This window comes from Cinclus cinclus, chromosome 20 (genome assembly GCF_963662255.1).
Source record: "Cinclus cinclus chromosome 20, bCinCin1.1, whole genome shotgun sequence".
Taxonomy (NCBI): domain Eukaryota; kingdom Metazoa; phylum Chordata; class Aves; order Passeriformes; family Cinclidae; genus Cinclus; species Cinclus cinclus.
Window position 1 is genome coordinate 3,790,059 of NC_085065.1, and position 18,411 is coordinate 3,808,469.

Here is an 18,411-nt window from a genome sequence, read left to right on the forward strand (position 1 = left end):
GATGTGCTTGTATTAAAACTAGATTAAATCCTCTGTCTGGTATGATATGTTGAATGAAGAAGCAAACCTTCAGAATCTGGTTGCCATAACCTCTCCCTGCATGTGTCTTCAACTATTCAGTAGTTAAAGAGAGCATCTGGAATTGCTAGTGAAGCTTTTATTCTTGTCTGGGTTTACTGGCTGTCCTACTGAACACCTTGTGAGTTATCTGCCTCACTTGACTGGAAACACATCATTTTTTTCAGTGGTCTAACTATGAGAAAACATCAAAGGTGATCTCCAGTGACCACACAAAAGCAAGATATGAAAAGGTATATGTCTGCATTTATTGAATGGATGCACTGAGGTGGGAGCCATTTCTACAGCAAAAATTTTCTGAGAAAACTAATAGTGGTGCTTAATTAAAAGATTTTGTAAAAGGATTGTCAGGCTCATAAGAACACCACACAGATCTTTCCATGTAGAGCTGTTTGTTGCTATGCTTGAAAAAAAAGAAAGGTGCTCAGTGCAGTCAGCTTCTTAAATGTGAAGTGTTTTCTTTGTTGTCCCCTTCTTTCTCAGTTTAATTTGGGAGTAGAAACAGAAAAGTAGCATTTTTTTCTTATGATCTTGCAAGTACTGACAGATCATTGGTCTCAGGTGATTTGTAGGTGCCATTTGAGTGCCTGGTTCTAATGAGTTTGATAGTGTGGGGCTGTTCAAAAACCAGCCCCTGGAGAATGGCCTGGGATCAGGGTATTTGCTTCACTAGAGCTGTTGACAGGCCAGGTTTTGGAGGTCCCAGGCATTTCACTTCCCTGCTTCAAGGAGTTGAACTGAACAATAGCAAAGAAAGATTTTTCCCTCTAGTCTGAGCAGGTGCAGGATAAATGAATGGACCATTTGATGAATTGAAAGATTTTGGAGATGCCATATTGTTGCTCAGTGAGTGAAACATTCCTCCCGCTGTTGCTGCTGGTTGTATTTTGCATTTAATAGCTGTACTGGAAAGGAGGTGCTGTTGTTATGGGAGTGGAGTGTATCAGCTCTCAACCCTTTTTTCCATTTTGAGCAGCCAAATATGAAGGACTTTGGAAAAGCACGAGATGCTGAGTCTGTAATGTGAGCTTGAGAAAGCACCTCTATACTGAGCTCTAAGTAGTGTTTTGTTTTCTGGGAACTTGCCCTTGGTTGCAAAAAGCAGATGTGTATTGTGCGTTGAATTGTGTATTTTGTTTTACTTTCTGAAGTGCAGAAGCACCAAATTTTAAGGGAAAATGATAAAGTTACCACTGTAGAGCCCAATGTGGTCCACACAGGCCTGGCTGAAGAGGCCAGCTTTTGTATTCCAAGTAAATGATCAGGGAAGGCATGCATTTATTTAGTAATTATTTTAAATTTCTTTTCTTATCCATTCTTTCCATGGGGGAAATTTCTCTTCATGCTGTCAGCTGTATATCTGCTAGGGGACAGTCATTAGAGACTTCCATGTGAACGCAGAAAATCTGATTTCATTGTAAACTTCTGTTTTGTTAAAATTATTTTTCAATGTAAGTTGCTGCTGTTATTGTTATCTTCCTTACTCTTACCTAGGAAACAGAAACAAACTGAATATACTTCCCTTTTTTGTATAGGCCCATTTTTTATTTTTTGTCTGAAATGAGTAAAAAATAATTTGGAAAGTGCTTGCTTGATGACTGAGGTTTTGTTCTCCATTTTAAACAAAACAAACAAAAAAAAAGGATGACCAAACACTGCCTGTAGAAACTGAAATATGGCAACACATTTGCTGAATTCAGTATCATAAGTGAAGCAGCTTTGATAGAAAATTTGTGACTGTATCATGTACATTTGGATAAAATATTTTACCACCATAGTTGTTTAATGATATAGTTGTTAAAAATCCATAATTTTTTAAAAGATGCTCTTAATTTGAGGTACAATCATTTTGGTTTTACTCATTATAATTTATATTGTTTTTTAACTACTGGCCTTAAATCCATGCGAGTTCCCTAAGACTATTTCACTGTAAATCCATTCTGGTTTTCACCCCATGGTTACCTTTCCAGTCATCCATAGTGAAGAATCTGTCCAAGCTGGATTTTGCAGTTACTTTTCGGGTACCAACCTGAATCCAAGCAAGCTTGAATGATGGTTGTACCTCACTTCTCTCAGGGGTGTGTTTTATATTTTGTGTTGTTATTCCTCATCATCCAATTATTTTATTATAGTATTTGGGATTATGTCTTAACTTTTTTATATTATTATTTTTCCCCATCTTCCTTTCTCCTTTCATGAACTCAGAAGGTATCACGAAATGATACAGCAGTGCAGTGTGTGTGTAAAACTGCTAATAAAAACATGAGACAGAGTTATTAAAAGAAATAAAGGTCATCCAGTGTAAGAGCTCATAGTTTTCCAGCATTAGAGGACAAAGCTGTATTAACAAAAAGAGGCATTTAGAAGTTTTTGTGGTTATAGTGCCCCCTCTTTAGCTGGAGTTTACAGAATACTGATGCTCTCTGATAGCCTAAGCCCCAGATCTGTAAATGTGTGAGTTTTGCCAGTAGCATCAAACTGACACAGTGTTTTCTTAGGAGAACTGGGCCATTCCTGTCAAATTGGGTGGTTGTGAAAACATGACATCGACCTCCTTGGTGCATGGGTTATTTTAATTTGGTTTGAATACTTTCCATGCTGACTTAACCTTTTGAAATCAAGTATATTATTTTTCATCTCTGTGAATGTAAGAGTTCTCTCTGTTGTGTGGGATCATGAACAGTGAGATCTTTTAGGACAAGAGCATATGTTGTATTTTGTAAAAGATGAGGCTAACTCTGTTCTGAGCATTGAAATTCCTGGCTTTTGGTGGATTTTTTTTTATTTTTATTTAACAAGTAAACATCTAAGGATCCTTAGCAACTTGTAAAGGAGCAAACAGAGTTCAGTTAAAATATATCTGCTATTGCTTGTATGAAAACCAGGTTTTAATTTACAAAAATCAGCTCTGTATTTGGCATAAAGAAATCAGTTTATGGTTCTTCTTGTGGGAAATAAGGTAAAGGTTTTATTGGAAACTTGCTTGATACTGGAATTCTGGTGCTCTATTGATAAAGTGGATTAGGTGCTAAATGGTATCATTGTAGTTTTGGAGTCAGGAGCAATCAGAAGGGTTTTTTTGCTCTGTTGGCTTTGAAAGTCAGGAACAGCTGCCATGCTTATTACTAAACATATCCTAAATGCAAAATACAGAAAAGTGCTTTTACTGTACATAGTCCTCCCATCTTTTATAAACTTGATAAGAGTCAGTTTTATTATTATTTTGTTTTATCTTTAACCTTGGATTGTATTAAATAGCTGGACCTACTTCTGAAACTTTTTTTATCAGGCATTGTTTTGATAAAACCATAGTGGCACCTTTATAGCAAGGTCATTCAAGTCTTCAAGCTGTAGATGTTTTATGTTTTAATATATTTTTTGTTGCTGTTGACTTGATGGGAAGTTTTAATATGAAAGTGGCTGGAAATTCAATATTGAGGATTTGTGATTTAATAGGGATCTCAGAATGATTTCAGTGTGAGAAACTCTTAAAAGAGTGTCTGTAGAACAGGAATTCAGGGCTCCTTTGAATTATGTTTGCTTGATTAAGTTTATTTGGAAATACTCTGAGAAGAAATAGGCTTATGTGTTAGCTTTAACCAGCATCTAAAAAAGATTTATTCTTTAAAGGGGGGGAAATATGTCACCAACATGGAAAAGAATAAAGGTACATTTATTCAGGGGCCTAAATTTAGGGGAAAAAAATTGTGCTACAGTTTCTACAGACTGAGAAATCACTGTCTAGAAAGGATTTAATTTTGAACAGGAAATAATACTATTTTGCAAAGAATCTCTCCTAACAGTTGAAGGCAGAATAGCAAAGTTACTGACTTCTCACAAAATGAGCTTTTTGTATGTAAATAAACCAGATCTTTATGCTACAAGTGGAAGAAGTATTAACACAAAATTTAAAACTAGGTGGTGTGTTTTAAAGCCAGTGTCAATGCTAATGCATTTATGAGTGTGCATTTCCCATTTTTCCTTTTTCTTAGAATTTTCTCATTTTACAAGTACTAGGTTTTGTGCCCATGAAATATGACATGTTTTTAGATTAGAGACCAAAGGCTTTTCATTTTCTGTGCAACAAGGTAGTGCTAGATGACAGAGAACATTTCCTCATATTGCTATGCCTCAGATCTTATGGCTTTAAGTGAGGGTGGTTCCTTGTCCTCATACTGCCAGTGCTGCTCTGGGAGTTGTGAAAGAGTAGGAGAGTTTCTTGAGAAATAAATATTATATGTGTGGGTGCCTGTGGATATGTGTTGAGATCACAGCACCATTGTCAAGTAGTAGTTTTGATCACTTCCAGCTCAAACAGCACTGAGTTTTATCCACAAAAAGTGTGAAGTCTCTTAATATCTGTTCCATTTGCATTTCTGACTGCAAGCCAGTAAAATGATGTTAATTTAGCAACATATTCTAATGTGTGTCAGTGCTGTACTGTGACCCTTTTTCTGTTCAGTAACAGTGTGCTATTTATTCCAGGATGATGTGATGATGCCACAGCGGGTTAGGCTGCAGCACGAAGTTGCCATTCAACACCCAAACAGTGTGAGTACTTTTTTCTTGTGTGTATTTCTGGGTTTTTCTTTGACAGAATTCCGGATACATCTTTAAAAGGATATGAAAATTTCACAGTGGGGCTGGGAGAGGCAAAGCAATAACCAGTGTATTCTTTTCCTTTATTTTTCATCCTTGCACTGAATGGGAGCTTTGATTGAACTTCTTCCTTTTATTTTCTCTGTTCAGAAAACCAGATCTCATTACAACAGTGATACTCTTTAGCAAATAAGTACATAGGTTTGGTTAATGTCTGTAATCTAAAGGAGAATGCCTGTTTTTATGTAGCCTAAGTCATGTGAAAAGCTGCAAAGGATTGGCTACAGCTATGGCTTATCTGCTTTTAATAATTAAGAAACTGTAAACCATAGGGAATGCTTGGGTTGTTTACCACTGATGAACTGGCCTACAGTTCAGCTGATGTTTCTCTCTATGTCTGCCTGTAAAATGAAGCATTATTAGATTTCTATTCTTTATTCCTGTGAAATAAACTGTCAAGAATATTCTGTGAGATAGTTTTTCTCTGATCTATGTGAATTTGGTATTATATGATTTTTCTGTGATTAGGGTCAGTGTTCTTTAGAGGGAGTTTGTGCACATGTTCTACTGATCCAAATATATATACATTAATAACTTGTTATGGCAGTTAGTTGATCTGTCAATAGAATTGACAAAGATATTCCTTTATAAATTTGAAAACTGAGTTTGTATTCCTGTCAGTAATATTCAGCAAAATCAGCCTTATTGTTTCCTGACATATCTGACATTTTCTCTTGTGATATTTATTTCAATGTGCAAGAGGTTTCTGGAAGGGAAAGGTCAATTGACTTGGTCTGTCATGAAGGTGTTTCCTGCAGGTATCTGAACAAAACACAGTTTTAGGATTATTGCTCTTTGTCAACTAAACACCTTTTGAACTTTTTGAACTCCAAAACATGCTTGCTTCAAAGCAGAGACCATTGCAGTCTTTTTAGCTGAGGAATGTCTGTCAAACAACCTGCTGCTTAGTGGTGGGATGTGTACCTGCTCATCACACCACCTGTGTTAGGGCTCTTCTGAAATCTGATAATTTCTTACAGTGGAATTTATTAAATTACAGCTTTAATAGTACCTGAGTAGCAGTTAACCTAACTCGAATTATAAACACAATAAAATGACAATTAAAAGTTGTTTTTGTTCTGATATCAATCAGTCAATGTAATTCTGCAGGCAGATGCCATAAAACCAGAAATGCAAGTTGATCCAGTATCCTTGTTTTATGGAAATTAGTGCTAAAAGCTATCGTATTTCTTGCTTATATGGCTTCTAAGATGTAAATTAAGACTTTTTAAAATTAGACTGAATTGAACTAAACAGTTTGTAGTCCTTTTAGAAAGCATTTCAACGGTTTTGTTTATATTCTGTTATACTTTAGTGCCCAACAGCCATTAGTATGAACTTGTAAATGACAATCAAACAAGTCATAAAGAGGACCTGAGTAGACTGAAGGGTCTTTATGATCTGTTCTAAGCAACACAAACCTGTTACTGCCATGTTCTAAATTTATGTGAATTTATGGTCCTGTTTCAGTCTGGTACTTGTGGTAGCCTGGCTTTGGCTGGGTTCTGTCAATCTGTAGAAGTATGGGGTGGTGGGAGAAAGAGAAGGTGGAAAAAAACCTGTGGATCAAGATCAAGGTTCTTTGCTTTATTAAAAAGCAAGGAACAGTCCTTTGGTCAGTTTGGATCAGCTGCCCTGACTGCCACTCCAGGACCTTGCCCACCCCCAGCCTACTGGAGATGGGCAATGTTGGGGAGACAACCTTGGTGCTGTGGGAGCAGGGCCCAGACCACTGGTGTGTTACCAGCACACAGCACTGAGAGGGCTGGCGTGGACAAAATTAACTTTAAATTAACTTAAATTAAATTAACTTAACTTTAAATTAACTTAAAATTATTTCCACCAGAACCAGCACGTTTTCCATGTTACAGGTATAGATGATGTGTGGGATGCCTGTGTGAGGTGTAAACTTCTGGGTTAGTGTTGGTTCTTACAGAACTCTAATTCAAAGGCCTGAAGGAGAAAAGGGAACACATCCAGCTGTTTCTGGTGGACAAATAGATGACTTGGTCTGGAGCTCCTCAATAGTTCTGACACAACTTTGAGAAAAGTTGACCTGGTCACAAATATACTGACCCCTGTCAGGGTGGACTTCTGTTCTTAAAAGGATGATCTCTGCTGTCCTCAGAATAATCACGCCATTCAATTTTCTGGCCTTGGAAGATGTTTGGGGGTGTTTGAATGAAGTTTTGTTCTGTATGTGAAGTTCTGGCCTGGCTTCAATCAGTCTGATAAATCAGAGTAGGTGGAGGGGAAAAAAAAAAAAAATCCGAAAAAAAAAAAAAAGCAGAAGGTTGGGAAATGCCTGTGAAGCAGTGAGCTTTTTTGGTTTGTTCCTGAAATTCTAATTTGCAGACTTGCACTTTCCACTGTTTTGCAACTTCTCCTGACCTGGATTTTTAACTTTATGCAGTCTCAATATACTTTTCAGAAATTTTATTCCTAATGCTTCTGATTGTTACTGGGAGTCAGCTTTGAAGACCAGTGTTCCCAGTGGGCCCTGATGTTGTAGGCTGCAGCCTGCTGATTGTTGTTACTTTGTTATTATAGGTCTACAGGTAGGAAAAGTCCCCAGCTTTGCCCACCGAGAGATATCTCCCAGGTCCTAATTAATCCCTGAGGTTCTTCCTCTTTTGTGTTACTCTTAAATGCAAATTGCCTTACTCTGACTTGAAGCCTGGTTACTAAACAGCAGAACCAAAGATATCAGATGCCTCTGGGATCTTCCCAACAAGTTATTCCTTAAAGAAACCTGTGTTTCCATCTCTGAAAAAGTGAGAAGCTTGCCCCAGGTCCAGGTACTGGAGCACAGCTGAGGTAATAGCAGCAGTCTTTGTGTCTCATTTCCTGGATCATAGGCTCCTTAATTGTGCTTTAAAGAGCAAGTTAATTTCTATTCTGTTAAGCTGCTCTTATCTGGAACACTTTTTAAAAGTGAGGTTTGTAGGGTGGAACTGTTCTGTCCTTGGAAATGTTCAGAGTGGAAGATTTTGGATCACAAAATACAAATCACTAATACATTGTGCTTTTTGTTAAAGCACAACTGCTGTCACCTTGTCCTCTGGTGACCATTTTACGTCATCTCTAAGTCTCCCTGACACGACTTCTATAAACAGACACTCTCAGAAGACACAAGTTTTTGAGACTGTGTATTTATACTACAAATTCTTAAGTTCTGTTTAAGAAATATCAGGCTCAGTGCAAATCCCTACTTTTAGCAGTTGTAAAGCTCAGGGACATCATACTCCTTTTGTTGATCAGTGGAAGCTGCATCTATCCCTTTTATCCAGGAAAAGCCAGGTGTTGCTTATTTACCACACACAAAACATGTATGCTTTGTTGGCAGCTAATTAATAGGAAGATTCAAGATTCTATTTCCCTTAATTCTGAAAAAATCATGCCTTCATATCTTATCTTGTGTTCTTCTAGAGGAGCTCCAACCTCATGTATGTACATGTTCTATAGAACAGCTTTGTAAGTTTGCAGTAGCCCAGGAAATTATTTCCCAAACCACACTGCGCAGTCCTTCACTCTGCCTCACATATTCTGTTGTTTAATTTCAACAACGTGTTACTCTCTGAGAAGTCCCAAAGCTTTTTGTTTCAAGGAGAGAGGGGGATGTCAGTTGTGTCTACTCCCTGGTTGTCTTGTTGCTGGATGCTTCCAGCAGGCCCTGCTCTGGGCATGCTGAAGGAAAATCACTGGATCTGGGAATGATCTTGGAGACACTGAGTAGCATTAAAGAGTTTGTAAAATAGCTAAACTTTTCCTCACTGTCTCTGACCTCAGTGAGGAAACAACAGCTGGAGTGAGAGTGTGGGCAGTAGAAATAAAGAACATTATTTCATTTTGTTTTCTCTGGCTCAATAGGAGGTGGACCAGTAGCAGTGTCACAAGGAACACCTCTCTGTTTGTTGTGAAATTACAATCCCCTGTCTCCAACAGGTAGGATACCTGGGCATGTGAGAGAACACGAATATACCATTTGCATTTCTTCAATGAGCAATTCTCACTATTTAGCATCTCTAAAGCAGATTTTTGGCATATTCTGTAGCTTGGCTTTAGATCAAGAGCAGCAGTGCCTGAAGCCATTTTTATCTGTTGCATTATCTGCTTGTGTTAACCAACAGCCTGAATTCTGCATATCTTTGATGGTTAATGTGACTCTAAAATAGCTGCTGGGATTGAGTGAACTTGAACAATATCTGGCTGCTAGTGGCTCACAAACCTGTTCACCTGCCCTGGGAGAGCTGAAACAAATACTGCACAATCAGCCAATGAATTGGAGAAATCAGTAGATGAATGAGAGCTGACCTGCTCCTGTCTTTAAGGCACAGCTCTAGGCCAAAGGCATGGGATGTTTCCCTCCCACCCCTTCTGAACTTCACAAATTAACTGCATTTAGAAGTTAAGAGGATTTTTTTTTCTTTTGGTCTGGAAACAAACATTTTGAAATTCTGAAAGTCATCGTTTAATAGACTTTTCCATGTCACTGTGCTGTTCTGCTTGTCAGGACCTGTCACATCTTTCTGCCATGTGTGAGAAAGTAGCAAAGCTGTTTGTTCCTCCCTCCCTTAGAGAGTGCTGTGCTTACAGAGAGCACTAGTTTGAGCCATATCATTCTTTTCTTGTGGCTAAAATGATCAGATCCACTTGATTCTGTAGTTTTGCAGGGTGAAAGGACAATGAGTGTATGTGAGGTTTTACTGAACTGCCATAAAGCATAACTATGTAATGCTGAATGTTGCCTCTTTGTCCTCCATGTAAATTCAACTCTCTATTTAATTTTCATCTTTCCTGTGTTCAGCAAGGTTGTTGGTAATCTTCTCTCATTCTGTGTCTTTAATTCTGAAGTCCATGTTTTACCATCTCCCCTTAAATGCATTGTCCTCCAGTTGTGGCATATAGTTTAGCAGATTTTCCTTTGATAAGTGCTTTTATTTTGGACATGAATTTGATTAAAATCTTCTTAGCATCGAACTTAAATATTCTTTTTTTCACCTTAGTTAATTTGCAGAGCTCTCCTTGTGCCTCCCTTACTCAGCATGTTTGAGACAGATCAGTGTGTGCTGCCCGGGCCTGTCCCAGCAAGCACTGCCTGTAGAGGCTAATTTTAATACAAGAATTAATTCATACAGCAGCTATTGAAGAGCCATTAGTTGAGTACTGTCATGTCTTGAATGACAAATCCAATTTGTTTGCATAAACCTGTTAGCAGGAATTTGCTCCACTAAAAGGGCTGAGTAGACCTGAGGAGGCTCTGGTCTATCTTTGCTATGGGCAGAAGGGAAAATGAGATTATATTCCTGAGGTGATTGCATGCAGTTGTTGATTGTCCAACATCAGCTGATTTTTTAATGTGGGAGAAAAACATATCCAGAGGAATATTTTCATGAACTAGTCTTAATTATTTTGGTCAGCAGAAGTTTTTTGTATTCAATTCCCTTTTACTGCACACTATTATCAAACTACCAAGTCTTTTACATTCTTCTCCAACATGTGGAAAATGTAACTCTGAATTAAGGCTATCCAATATAGATATTTATAAAAACATTTTTAGATTTCGCTTCAGGAGATTGCCATTAGAGGCATTTAAAAGTAATTTATAATATTTCAATAATCTTCTCTTGGTATGGAGGGTAGAAATTAAAGCAGCAGTTGTGTGAAGGTTTTGTTCAGAAGTGGTGACATTGGAGTATGTTTAGAGGAAAAAGTATTATTTCTTCTTTTACACTGAAGAATATGAAAATTCTTTCTTTGACAGTGTGACAGTATTATTCTTACATTTTTGGTAATTGGGCCTTTCCATGTGTATCTTCCAGATCTGCTGGAATTCAGCTGTGTCTTTGCTTTTTATTAGGCAGCTCCCTTAAAGAATTTTTCTAATCTGGTATTTCTGAGAAAAAAACACAGAGCATTTTCAAAGTCACAATGTCAATCTAGGTCTGTTCTACATTTAATCAAATAGCCCAAATGGGAAACAGCCCAACTGACAGGACTTTGTAATTAAATTTGTGTTTAAAATGGCCTCCACATGCCAATAACCCCACCAAATGATTGTGATTACTCGAGTTTGATACTCATCAGCATCTGACTCGAATGTATTTCATTCATATAAACGTACTTCATTTTTAAAACTATGTCTGAAGCATAAAATGTTTGAAAATCAAGATTCCCTTTTCCTGGTGTTCAGACATTTTGCTGAGGTGGTAACTAAATCAGACTTCATGAAGCTAAAGACAAAAGAAATTGGTATCTCTTCAATTATATTTACTTGAAGTTTTCCCCAAAATGTCATGTTCAAACTTAATGAATTCATACATGTGACAACATCTTTTTAAATCTTCCTGTGTTGTGATACTCAGCTGAGCTCATTCTGATCACACCACCATGACTTCTTGTTTTTCATATAAATTCACTAAAGAAAATTCAGACTTCCTTGGGTTTTGATTACTCTCCTCTTATGTGCTGAAAATAAACATGTATCATCCTTTTGGGGACTTTGGATTTGAACTAGTGTCAAGTAAAATGTTTAGTTGGTGGTCTTAAATACGGGTTGCTCCAAGATAGCACCTGTGGAAATGGATTTTCGTCTGACCTAAAGGCTTCTCTGGGGAGACAGCACTATCAACATATTTTATAATTTTTAAAACATGCTTTAAATACACCAGGGTGTGTTTTATATATTTACACTTAATGCAAATTACCTCACAGGTGTCACATTTTGAAGAACAGTTTCCTCCCTTGGAAATGATTGGGAGAGGAAACACATTTTACTACCTTCTTCCTGCAGTATATAATTTTGGAAAGATTTTAACCACATAAAAATATTTCTTTTGTTTATTTTTCCTATTTAATTGCATTACATGGTGATCACAAAATCTTTCTTAAAGGAAATTACTGCATGAAATTACTACAACAAAAATAATTGAAGTAGGATTTGGAGGCAGCAGAAGCAACAGCTACCTTTCCTTAACACAAAAGATGTGGGCTTGTTTAACTAAAGCTGCCCTTAAACATTCAAGATAAGGTAAATAACTCTTATTAGCTTTTTATTTTAGGATTTTTCCATCTGTGGGCTCTCATAAAGAGGCATGTTGGGGAAAAAGGTGTCGTGCCCTAGAGATAATCCTCCCTATTTTACTTGTTATTTGGATAATCTTTCTTTTCACAGAACATTATCTAGGATCAGATGTTATGATTTTTCTAATTAAAGCATCAGTAAGTACTTAATTACATTATCTTCAAGGAGGTTTACATCATTCTGTCATATTTCTGAAATGAAACACAACACAGCACATTCTTCCTCAGAGTGTAGAATGAAGTTTTGTACTTTGTATAACCTTTGAAAGTTGCATTTATTTTGTACAGAAAAACTGTACAAAACTGTACAAAAAACTGGATTTTTTTCATGCTAAAATGTAAATTTTTCCAATACCTGTTTCACTAATAAAGTTCCTTAAGAGAAGATACATTATATGAAGAATTCCTGTGTGTTTTTGTACATCCAGTGCCTACTGCCTTGTGGAGAGTTTATGCTTTTGCCTGTCTTTGTTCATTTCCTCTTTTTTTATAACAAGGGTGGAAAATACTGGGATAAAATTGAAGACCAATTATTTTTTCATCCTCATTTCCTCTTTAGTACAACGGGTGGGTTCTGACCCATAGGCTGCCTCTTGAATAAGGAAGATTGTTTGTGGTAAAGGAAGTTGTAGTGATTAAAAAACTCAAAAACACCACATCTGCAGAAAACGCGTTAGTTTTAATTATTGCCGACTCATTCAAACTTTGTTTCCTCTCACCCGCTTCCTTTTCCATTTAAATGTGCAAGGGAAAACATAAAACTCTGAAATGATGAAAATAAGAAACATCTCTACCTGAATATTGCATTTCAAAACCACTAGTGAAAGCTGGAACAAGCCGTGACGTGTCAGTGAGTGGGTGTAGAGTGCTGGGGTTTGCACATGGCACATGCAGGACTGAAATGCTCATTTTTCAGTGGAGCAGTTTTGTACTTCACAGGACAGGGACTATGGGTGACTCTAAGCAGGATTTGGTTATGTGTGTAGTAATCCTGCCCAGCTCCTGAGCATAACTCTGAATTTACTCAGTGTGCTCGTTGGATTTTTATTTCCAGGGTACTGTGACCTGCAGAACCTCATAGTTATGTTTACTATTGTTATCTGTACTCTTTTAGTTGTTCTATTGTATTGACTTTATAGTTCTCTAACTCCTGAAGATAATTTCAATGCAGTGGCATAAAGAACATGCTTGTGATACTCATTCTGATAATGTTATTTAGATACAATTCATTAACACCACTCCTAATTGTATGGAGTGGTAGAGTTATTGGAGAGGAGAAATTCAGGTTCATAAATACAGACCTATAATGCTATTTTGACTCCTGTCTGAGACCATCTAGACAGGACTGGCTGATACTGGAGGCTTTTGGTGAAGCAGTAGAGGAAGCCAGGCAGGACTGTAGGGCCACATACTGATCCTATATTTGACCACAGAGCTCATTTTAAGCCATTTTTGTTTTTTAAATTGACTTGTGTTGCCTTTTAGTGTAGGTATTTGTTGGTACTTAAGATTAACCCCTTATTTTGTGTTCTTACTGTTCTTTTTATTACTGTTCCTAGATGCCATAAAGCATATATTATTTTGTATTTTTTCCAGGGACACCAATGCTGATGGCAATTAAATAAAAAGCTAAATGACTTGTAAGTTACCTTTAATACATTAAGAGAGTAATTGTCTAGAAAGCAAATTTCTTTATTGCTGTTGTAGCAGAAAGGATTGTCATGGTTTTCTCTCCTGATGAGAGTTTTACTTTTTCCTAAACTGCCATAGTCCTTTGCTATGAGCCAGAATATTTTTATTCATTGTTCATGTTACTGCTTCCTGTACAAGTAATATTAATATTGCATTTCAGCAAGTTTCCAGTTGGAATAAGAAGCCTATTGCATTTATTGTATATATTGCATGGTTTAATCTAGGTACACGTATATTCCACTCTACAGCATTTGTAATAATAATAATAATAATAGTAATAGTAATAATAGTAATAATAGTAATAATAATAATAATAATAATAATAATAATAAAACCACTTGTCTAATTAGGTCAAAAAGTTGACACTTGGATGAACTCTATTTTTGCATAGAAACGGATACTCAAAATACTGAAAAGAATATTTTAATGCAGAGTTTCTTGTACTTTCTGGAAGGTCTGAATGGGTGTAATATAGGCCAGAAAGATTTTTATCAAAGTATTTTAAATGTTATGAGAGAAGCAACAGTGGAAAAACTTTTCACTTCAGTTTGAAAGCTCTAAGGAAATATTCAGTGAAGTGAATGTAAAACTTCTGTGAGACTTGGAGGAAATGGAGCCAGTGTGCAGTTGCTTGTGCAGTTGCTTGTGCTGCCACACCTTACACAGGGGAGCTGGAGGAAGCTGTTTGTACTCTAAGTAATCAGATTTTCAGTGTATCAAAGAAGCTGGTTACATGAGCTGGGCTTTGCAGATGCTGAATCAAAGGCTCAGCTTGGTGGTGTTTATCTTGCAACCACAAGTCAAAAATAGCTACTTTATTTGAGGAGGATTTTTTTCCTGAGGTTTTTTTTTTTTTCCCTTTTTTTTTCAATTCCAAAAGGCTCAAAGCATTTTAAGATCTACAAGACAGTAAGTTTAGAAACAGTGGTATGAGCCAAAATTCAGAGAAGTAAATTGGAGCATGCAATGGAATTATCTGTGTGGCTGGATGGGAGAAGGAGGGAATTTTGGCTAAGACTTGAAGTCAAACTCTAAAAATTACAAACAGTGATGTATAATCCAGAAAAGAGCTGTCAGGATCCAATTTAATAGCACTTCTTCTGTCTGCCTTCACCTCTCCTTGTGTGTGTACAGATAATTGATCAAACCTGTTCAGTTTTCTCTTTAAGTGTGAGGAGTTGTGATTTGAACCAGTTGTTCTTTGGACTTCAGGGAATTAGTCATTTAGCTGAGCACCTGGATTCAACATTTACTTTAGTTTTCTTCAGTTACCAACAGCATTTATGAAATTATCAGTCTGCTCAGAAATTAATATAAAAATGTGAAAGTCTGTCCTCTGCTTCTAATTTAAATTTCAAGCTGCCAGGAAGGAGATGACTGTACTTCCTACTTGGCTGTAATTGAAAACCAGGTTTTCAGAAAAACAAATTTTAAATTCTCCTTTTTATTCTCTCACCTTTTGCAAGCTCTTTGTATTCTGTTTCTGTTCAGCTTCACTGTGACTCTTTATTTAAAGAAACTAAGTTTCCATCTTGTGCTGTTATAGAATAGATTGAGATATAAAATAAAGGTATTTTTTCTCTTTTACCTTTTATGCAGAGTTTTGTAAAGTGTCTTTGTAAGTTAGAAAAACCTACGATATGAAAGAGAAGGCTAATGAGGGCTTACTTAATGTCTGGTGTTACTCAAGTTCCAATTTTCATTTGCTGGAGTAACCTTTGTTTGAAATTTTGAATTCTGGTTGTTTGCCTATGGAACATTTCCTTTGAATATTTCAACCAAAATGGTTCAAATATTCTCAAGAATGAGGTAATTGGAAAGATACCCCTCAGTGTTTTCTGGAGAGTTTTAAAGTCTGTAACTATTTAACATTTGAACAGAGCTACTGTATCATATTGTGTTATGAACATAGAAGGGGGCTAGTAAGGACTGTATAGATAATTCTTGGACTTGCCATGTTTTGAATGTTTATTTTGTAATACTTTTTGTTGCCATGTGGGTGTACAGCAGTTTAACCTAGGGGATTTATGTCATTTTGCTTCAGATTATTGGTTGCCAAGTCAGAAGAGAGCCACTGGACTCTACTGAACGATACACTCGCTGGATCAATAACCTAACCCAGGAACAACTTCTTACACAGGTACCTTCATTTCAGCTGTCTGAAATTACAGCACAAAGATAGAGTAAGAGGTTTATTTGGATGGATTCTTTTCAGTCATAAGCAACACTTCATAGTTTATTAAGATTATAAGATTCTCATATTTAAACATAGTTTGTTCAAGAGAAGCCAAGGTTATGGTGCCTGTGATCATTACAGAACAATGACCTCACACTGAGTGAGAATGAAGTTTTCAGGTTTGGAGTGAGCCCTACATGTCTCACTGCTGCCTGTGTTAACTACATGTGCTTTCATGTTCTAAAATTATGGTTTTCTTTTCAAAAAGTGGATTTTAATATAACAAGGAAAAAAAAATCTTTCTTGAGAATGATTCTGCTCCCACCCAAGGTACTGACCACTCCTGTATCTGTTTAAGTTTTGCTTAGGATCATTTTAAACCAGCAGTTCTTCAGGCATTAAACATTGGGCTCATTATACATTGTTTGTAAGTGAGATGCATCTTGTGCAACTGAAGATGACAGCTTTGGCATAAAGAATGGTTGTTTCTTTAGGCAGGAGGCCAATGCTGAACTAAAATAGAGACTAAAAGAGACTTTGGCAAAAACAAGTTAAACTGTGGAAGAAATCAATCCAGTTTGTGGAGGAATGCTGTACAGAATATAAGAAATCTAATGGATGGTTTGCAGAAAACATCCCAGCAGGTTTTAAGATCCAAGTATTTGGGCTTGGGTTTTGGGATGCTGTGTTAGAAAGACATTTGGTTTTGATTTCCCTGGATTTAAGTGGTTGAAAAGATTAACATATCCTTATTTATTAGACTTCATTATGAACTGTGCTGTTTTCCCCTAACTCCAAAAAAACCCTAACAGGCCCTGCAATGGTCACTGTAACACAAGGAGTAATCTACAGACCTTGTTTTAAAACCACCAGTGGTATTACAGCTCCCTGTAATTCACCAAGGGAAAGTAACTACAGAAAAAGTTGCCCAAGAAATATTTGGATTTGCCTGTGAATGTGGCATTAGAAAAAATACAGATTTAAACCAGTGTATTTATCTGACAACAGATCTGGATCACTGTGCTGGTGAAGAGAAAGAAAAGCTTGAGGGTGTAAAAGCTTGGCCTTCACAATCTGAAGTCTTTCATCTAAATAGCCGCTGGAACTTTGATGAATTAAGTGGAAAATTAAAAAAACAAATATCCTGATTTTGAGGTTATGCAAAGAAAAACCCCCTCATTTTAAATAAGATGGAATCAATGTGTTCTGGAAGAGATTATTTAATATTGTGTTTCCAACAGTAGGATGCAAATATGATAACCTGGGCAGTCCCTTGCAATGTTACATGCTACAAATTCCTCTCAAAGCCTTAATAAATACATTATTTTTACATATAATTTAGAGTCACAACCTTTACAGGTAGATTAGCAATTTTGGATCATACATTGGATTTGGAACTAGCAGAACTTGTGGTACTTACCCCTGAGTTTAAGAAAATGAGCTTTATAGATTCACAGTAGTTATGTGTTCCTCATTATTTTTGAACATGCTACCTGTTCTCCACTAAGTTTAATGCAGAAACAGAAGTTCCTCAAAGACAGTAGATTTCTGAGAATTCTGTGACTGGAGAAATTGTGCTGTACCAGCCACAACTCATATCTTGTTAAGCACCACAGATTCCCCTTGGAGGGAGATTTTGGGTGCCCAGTTATCAGACAAGCCTCAGCTGTGACACAAGACTGGGGCAGTTTGGCTTTTTCAGCTTTAGAGCCAAAAGAGCTGCTTGGTTTCTGTGAGCATGTGGCACTTCTGCTTTTGTAATCTTCTGATTAGAAATCCAGGTAGAGTAATAAAAAAAAATATTTTGCTTTTTCTTACTGAAAACAGTATGGGGCAGAGGAGAAATTGGGAGTAAAGGCATCTCAGCTGTACTCTAATAATCAGGGTATGAATCAATTATCTAAGTTCCACTCATCTACCCTAATATATCTTATGCTTTATTTTGGTGTGTTTTTTTTTTTAAACTCTCTTTAGTACATAAACCCCAAAAAACTGTAATGATGGGCCTGTGCTAATGGATTTGTAGAATCTCTGAGAGGAGCAGTCCTTGAGGGAATTCAGGAAAATTTGCTTTAATTTGCAGCATGTTGTCTGCAGCAGATTCCTGTAGTGAAAGCACATTTAGCTTTTTGTAGCTGTCTCTATACTCAGTGCCCAGCTCTTTCCAGTTATTTCTGCTGCATTTCCACACCATGCACATGCAGATTATTTGTTCTGGAAATTGGGAAACCAAGGAACCAATTCAAAAAGGGAAAAAAGCCAATTGTCAAGGTCATGTTAACCCCTATCATAACATTCATGTTATTGATCAAATAATATCCTGTGGCACTGGATTGCTCTGCTGGGCAGTGCCCAAAGCCAGGTTTGGGAGCTGTGGTTGGTAGCAAATATTTTTGGGATGTGTCTTCAGAGGTGCCTTCTGTGCTGAATGCTGCATTTAAACTGCTTGAGTCAATACCAGATTTCTGGATCAAATGTCCATCCCCAGTCCTCATGCTGAGAAGATCTTTCAATACAAAATGCTGCCAGCATTTTAACTTTCCCCTCAGCCCTGGCCTCTTGATGCTTACTCATCCATTAAATGTTTCTCTAAACAATTATACTGTAACATTCCAAAGATACTTTATGGTATGCGTGAAATTTCAGACTATATACCCCAGAGAGTGTGGTGGGAGTGAGAGAGTACAAAGAGAGAAGAACAATGAAAAAAACTACTTTTTAAA

The 18,411-nt window shown here is 36.9% G+C and overlaps 1 protein-coding gene across 2 annotated transcripts in view; it reads left to right on the top strand.

Moving 5' to 3' along the window:
• The window catches only part of B3GNTL1 (UDP-GlcNAc:betaGal beta-1,3-N-acetylglucosaminyltransferase like 1), a 100,981-nt gene that overhangs the window by 12,445 nt on the left and 70,125 nt on the right, over positions 1-18,411 (top strand). For both annotated transcript variants that reach the window (XM_062506295.1, XM_062506296.1), the window contains 2 exons: positions 4,564-4,629; positions 15,557-15,652. In XM_062506295.1, coding sequence (XP_062362279.1) covers positions 4,564-4,629; positions 15,557-15,652 — 162 coding nt within the window. The remainder of the gene's footprint in view (positions 1-4,563; positions 4,630-15,556; positions 15,653-18,411) is intronic.